Source organism: Sebastes fasciatus, chromosome 11, assembly GCF_043250625.1.
Source record: "Sebastes fasciatus isolate fSebFas1 chromosome 11, fSebFas1.pri, whole genome shotgun sequence".
NCBI lineage: Eukaryota > Metazoa > Chordata > Actinopteri > Perciformes > Sebastidae > Sebastes > Sebastes fasciatus.
Genome location: NC_133805.1, coordinates 35,405,461 through 35,412,182, shown reverse-complemented (window position 1 = coordinate 35,412,182; position 6,722 = coordinate 35,405,461). Strand labels below are relative to the sequence as shown.

The window sequence follows — 6,722 nt, the reverse complement described above, 5'->3', positions numbered from 1 at the left end:
TCATTGAGGAGCATCTGTGATGTGACAGTTGTATTTTCTGCACGTCTATTCCCAGGTATTGCAGGTATAAACTATGTGTGTGGTTCTAGAAAGAAAAAGAATGAAGCTTATTATTTTCTTTGTGTCTTTGTATTTACTTAAATGTCATAAATGATTTAACTGATTGGCTAAATACTTACTTCTCAGCTAAATGGCTTTAATAGGAATTTTCAGGGTGGCCTAGGACTTTGGCACAGTAGCGTACATCTGCTGTCAGGAAAGCCAAGTTACTATCTGACCTGATTACAAGCTCTCCTTCTAATCCTGTCAGAATGGGTAATATCACCTGTGAACCTAAACAGGTGAGATGGGTAATATCACCTGTGAACCTAATCATGTCTGATGGGTAATATCACCTTTTACCTAATCATGTCTGATGGGTAATATCACCTTTTACCTAATCATGTCTGATGGGTAATATCACCTGTGGACCTAATCATGTCTGATGGGTAATATCACCTTTTACCTAATCATGTCTGATGGGTAATATCACCTGTGTACCTAATCATGTCTGATGGGTAATATCACCTGTGAACCTAATCATGTCTGATAGGTAATATCACCTGTGTACCTAATCATGTCTGATGGGTGCCTGATCTCTGAACAGAAAGAGGTCTGTTTAGGTTTTAACATGCACCATTTTTAGTGATAAACTGCCCCCTGCTGGTCATAGACTAAATGAAAAAAGTGTATGTTTTCCAAAGACAGATATTCATTACAATGGTCTGGATCCTAAACCAGCAATGAGCGAGTACCACTGCTGTAACTTTTCCCAACACAATTGTTGATGTTTTAATGATAGAAAACTAAAGTTTGATGAAAGCTAGAATGTCCACTAATGTGCTTGTTGAGCAAAAAAAGGCAGTAGTGGAGCAGAAGGAGGTGATTTAATGTTGATGCAAATAATTTGAGTCACGAAACAGCAATCCAAATATTTTGTTTTTATAGGCTACACAAAAAAAGGAAGAAAAGGACAAAGAAATAAGAGGATCCTTAGCATGTTAGATGGTGGTAGGCAACACCTAGGTTTACGGTTGTTAACGTGTTGTTAACGTGTTTTTGAACTGCTGGGCCTTCCATATGCTAAGATGAGGTGAGAGCCGTTCTATTCCATTCTATTCCATTACGCACGTTCTCTGAGCTCTCCACTGTTGGCACACAGCAGCACAGCGTCGTTTTCCTCAACAGACCCGACCCACTTCATCACGGGCTAAATCTTAATATCTTTAAGCTTTAGCTAACAGCTAACAGCTAACAGCTAACGACAACAACAACAACTGCTTTCAACACAGATAACTGGATAAATACTCACAGAAGACTTTCATTGTTGGATTTATTACTTTTAAGAAGTCTCTGAAAAAAATATATATATATATGTATATATATAAATATATACATATATATACACACACAGTATACAGTATGTGTATATATGTATATATATATATATATATATACATATATATTACATGGCTGTGTTGAATACTCAATTCTGATTCGTCAATCACGGCGTTCTGCGGTCTGTAATTTCTCTATAACAGACCGTTGCTATGTATAGCAGACCGTTGCTATGTATAGCAGACCGTTGCTATGTATAACAGACCGTTGCTATGTATAGCAGACCGTTGCTATGTATAGCAGACCGTTGCTATGGGCGCAGCTCTGATGTCGGACTCTGGAGGACCGTTTTTGTGTCAAATTATTGATTTCTTCAGTAAGTAGCCGTGTAATAAGCGTGATAATGTACAGCTAGCGGGTCATTGTTGTGAAAGAATCCCCTTCAGGGCGATGCTGTATATTATCCCTTACATACCGTAGATATATCGACCCCTCATTAGAAAGCTACGGTGGTGACAAAGCAGCTGCAAGTTAAAGTAAGTCAGGCCTTCAGGTTGAGAACCAATGCCCGAATTAACCATAAAAATGTCCATGGGCTAGCTGTGTTTTGCACCAAGTTTACCGTGCTACACTTCCCTGACTACTCGTGATGAATGAATTGAGAGTAGAGTAGAAGGGACCAGTAAGACAGGGAGAGGGACGGAGAACAAGGGTCTTGGCCAGGACCTAGAAGCTGCTAAAAGCAACTCAATTCATGTTTGACCTCAAGCATTCATTATGTATTATACATCAATTAAATGTAGTCAATGACAGTTGAGGGGGGGGGGGAGAAGTAGTGAAGGAAGTGGGGGGGTTGTTGTGACATTGAGACATCAGTAAGACATTTTAACAGAAATGAACGTAGAGTCTTAATTCTAATGATGAACAGGAAAAGGAAAATGTGGATGTGCAAATATATCAGAAACATGCTTCCACTAGCTTGGATCAATGCTAAGATGTGCTGTCCCAATCACCCAAAGGTTCTGGGTCAGTTTACACAACATGCCTCCTTGGAATATGATAGAACCTTCTTTCCTCCTCACATGGATCAGACACATCTTCAGTAGTACGTACATGTATCATGTGTTGGGCATCTGTTATTTATGGCAAGAAAGCTTACACAAGACGAAAATACAAAAAAAACGGTCTCAATCACCTTTAATTCACCAGAACAGATGTAAATGTATAACAAGTCATATTTTGTGTCAAGCAGACAGATGTTACTACCTGTCAGATGTTACTATAGCGTCACCAACTGGGCAGTATTTGCACAGAACTTCCGATCGACAAGCACAATGTCACGTCTCTGTAATTAAGTATGTCAATGGAATTTGTAGAAACATTTTTTTCAGACAAAGAACATTAAGAAGAGTTTATTGTCATGATGTCATTATCATTATAACTTTAGATGAAAGGAAAGAGTGGACATCTCTGAGCACTGTGGGCCTTTTTATTCTGTATAGTATGGAGCTCTTCAGGCATGTATGAATAGAGAGCAATAGTCTCTGTGTTTACTAGTATTTCCACGTTTCAGTGAGATTTGTTATGTGTAACGTGGCTATAGAAAAGTTGTTTGTATCATAAACGGTGTATTTTAGTGTATTTGCATTCAATTTACAGTTTCAGGTTTAGTATGAGAAGTCCTTCGGTAGCATCACTATCCCTGGGATCTGGGTGATATTGCCTGTTAAAATTAGATTATACACTAGGTGAAGAAAACTTTAGTCTTTTATTGCACCTAGTGCTCTCATAAAGAATTACAATTTCCTGATTATGGGAGGAAAATGTTGCTATGCACATTGCTTAAATCAGGGGTCAGCAACCTTTACTATCAAAAGAGCCATTTTAGACAAAAAAATAAATAAAAAATCTGTCTGGAAGCGCAAAACATTTGATCATTGTGATGAAGGTAACACAGTCTATAGTCTAAGTACAGTATATAAGTCTAATGCAGTGAGGGCCAAAGTGCAAATGTAGTACGGAGTATTAGGGCCACATTGAGGGAAAAAACATCTGAGATTTACAGAATAAAGTCACAACTTTACGAGAAAAAAGTCGTAATATTACGTGAAAAAAAGAAAATAACACGTAAAATGACTACTTCATAATATTATGACTTTATTCTCATGATACTACGACTTTTTTCTCTTTAACTTGTGACTTTTTTCTCGTAATATTATGACTTTATTCTCGAAATTTTCCTCAATGTGGCCCTAATATACCATCGTACCATAGACCCACAACAATGATAAATAAATCTTTAAATGTAAACACAAAACAGTTCATTTACATTTTTAAAGATCCACAGGGAGCCACTGGAGAGGTTAAAGAGGCGCAGGTTGCTGACCCCTGGCCTATATGGATGGAATGAAATAACAGATCCTTTGACTTCTTCTCAAATGACAAAAATCCCTTTTTAAAAAATGAATGATGAAATCTAATCAGTGTGGTCGACAGGTGAGATTGTCAGAGGGGCGGAGTTCATGCCACCGTGATGAAGACCGGGACTGAAGAAGGGCCTGAGCTTCTCATTGAAGCAGCAGTCAGTGAAGGAGTAGAGGTGAACTGCAGCATCCACATCATAAAAGGAGACCAGACCGTCCTCGTAACTCACAAACACCCCCACCTTCTGAGGCCCCGAGTTCAGACTGAGGCTGACAACAGGGCTGGCATAAGTTAGGTACTCGTTTCCGTTCCTCAAACCCACGGCCCAGTAGCCGCTCACAGGGCTTAGTGGGATTATTCCCTTCCTGTTGACTGACCCTTTGACCACTCCCAGAGTCCAGTCAGTCTTCCCCATAACCTCAACCTCGTAGTAAAATCTTCCCGAGGAGAAACTCTGCTGTGCCAACACAGTGGCGTAAAGAGAAAATCTCTCTGCGTTGTCTGGCAGGTCCCTCCTCACCTGACCACACCTGACCTGTTTCCCATCATCAGACAGGATGAGCCAGGGGTTAGCTGTGTGACGTTCAAGTACGACGTCCATGGCGTAATGCTGGACCCTCTTCAACCTGGCCTCATGAAGCAGCTGCCTTTTCTCTCTGCTGAGCATCTCCTCCAGCTCAGCCACGGCTCTCACCACAGTCCCCTCGTATGATGGCGGACGGACGCTGACCTCTGTCCTCTTCTTGGTGCATAGATCAGTGTTCATGGATGTGAAGCTCTGGAGGAGGTGAAGATGGTCTTGAGTACGTGAGAGCTGCTGCACTTCAGCGGTCCTCTTCATCAGCGCAGAGATTTCTTGTTCCAGTTCTTTGATGAAGCTGTCGGCCTTTTCCTCTGTCGTCTCCTGCCTCTCTTCGATCATCTCGATCAGCTCGTTCAGGTCTCTCTCGGCCGTCTGCATCAGAATGGTGAAGACACGGAGACCGTCTGCTATCTCTCTCTCTGCGTCTTCCTTACTGTGCACTTTCAACTGCTTCGTTTTCTGGATCTTGAGCTTCCTCTCCTGGATCATCTGCTGGATTTCAGCCTTTTCCTGCTCCAGCTCAGCCTTCTTTACTTCATATTCATCTTTCAGAGAAGCGATGTTGTGTGTCACGTGTTCTGAAACAGTGCAGAGCGAACACACACACGTCTGGTCAGTCTTACAGTACAGCTCCAGTGGTTTTTTGTGCTCCGTACACACCCTGGCCTCCATGTTCTCCACAGGATCGGTCAGCGAATGTATTTTCAAGCGGTTCGCTTTCATATGAGGGTCCAGGTGAATACCACAGTAGGAGGCGAAACACGTCAAGCACGACTTCAGAGCCTTCAGTTTAGTTCCGGTGCAGATGTCACAGGGGATGTCTCCTGGTTTGGCGACCTCTGAGTCCCCGCTGCTTTTCTGTCCAGCTGACTGTCTGAACTCAGCGGCCATCTCAGATATGAAAGTGTTGACAGGCAGCTCAGGTCGTGTTCTAAAATGTTTTTTACACATGGGACACTGGCACTGAGCACTGTTGATATTCCAGTGCTGTGTGATGCAGTTTTTGCAGAAGTTGTGTCCACATGGTATCGTGACTGGATCAGTGAAAACATCCAGACAGATGCAGCACAAAAACTGCTCTTCAGTTAGCCGGCAGCAGGCAGCTGACATAGTGATACACTGAAAACAAAAGTGAAAGTCAAATTCCCACACATCTTCTGCACATTACACAACTCTTATAGAAATACAATATTATATTGATAATATTAAAACATATACTTGATAAACTAGACATGTTTTAATTGCACACTTTAAGTTGTGTGCAAAGTATATAGTGTATGTTACAGTTCACATGTGTGCTCATGGTGGTTTAAAGTGGGTAAATACAACAGACTTTACCTGTATAAGTTAAAGAACCGTTGGAGGAGAAACAGGACCTCTCTGACGATCCTGATCAATCTGTTTTAATCCGCAAACACAGAAACTCACGTCGAGTGCAGCTCACCAGTTGCTCTGAGCTGCTTTGAGTCGTAAACAAGGAAATGAGTTGCTGAGTCACTCCTCCTCTTTCCAGGGTGCTCCACCTCCTTCCACCGAACTCTGTGTGTGTGTGTGTGTGTGTGTGTGTTTTGTTATGTCTTCCTGCTTTGTGTTAGTTCTGTTTGCCTTCACACTGCAGGGCAGGCATTTCAATGGATAGACAGTGTTTCATATTCTGAGACATTTTTAGAAAGCAAAGGCACAGTTTTGGCAATAATTCAGTTCAATTTATTTCATTTTTATATAGCGTCAAATCATAACAGAAGTTGTCTTTTCATATAGAGCAGAGGCCTGTACTATGAAGCCAGTTCAACATACCCAGGGTATCTTCTCCTTATCTGGTTTAACTAACTCTAACAAACAAGATCACACTAAACGGTCCTGCAAAGTTGGTTATCAACTCAGTAAATCAACCCAGAGTTTCTCTGTCTGGCTGTGAGCGCGTTCACATGAACGGGGAGGTGTTTGCAGCATCTGACCAATCACAGACATGGACAAGTCTACTGACTGCAGACAGACAGGCAGAGAGACACATTTTACAAAGGAAGAGCAAACTATATTATACCCTTTTCACACCAATGGTTAACCTACCCTGGTCCAACCCTACTTTTGTCAATTCAAAACAAGCCAGTCAATGACCTGGGTCACACCTGGGAGCAATGCATACTAATTACCTGAGGTGCTGTAAATGGGGGGAGGGTAGGGGGGGATGCACGTCATAACCAGTGGACAGCTTCTGTCACGCAACTTCCTGCAGAGCCAACAGTCCCCGTCGCCTTCTTGAGTTTGTAGAGCGCAATTGTTCAAAAAACACCCATAAAACAAGGCGCACAAGAACAGCAGCTACCGTGGACACCGT

General features: G+C 41.9%; 1 protein-coding gene across 1 annotated transcript; it reads right to left on the bottom strand.

The window, feature by feature from the left end:
- Nucleotides 1-3,612: 3,612 nt before the first annotated feature.
- LOC141777796 (E3 ubiquitin-protein ligase TRIM39-like) lies at nt 3,613-5,854 on the bottom strand. The gene is made up of 2 exons (XM_074652359.1): nt 5,723-5,854; nt 3,613-5,503 (listed from the first exon to the last, which is right to left on the bottom strand). Exon 2 carries the CDS (start codon nt 5,492-5,494, stop codon nt 3,854-3,856), a length of 1,641 nt encoding a protein of 546 aa, XP_074508460.1. The 5' UTR covers nt 5,495-5,503; nt 5,723-5,854; the 3' UTR covers nt 3,613-3,853.
- Between the last annotated feature and the right edge of the window lie 868 nt (nt 5,855-6,722).

What these genes read in the sequence shown, in the direction of transcription:
- LOC141777796 (XM_074652359.1), bottom strand. Translation starts at nt 5,494, where the DNA reads ATGTCAGCTGCCTGCTGCCGGCTAACTGAAGAGCAGTTTTTGTGCTGC.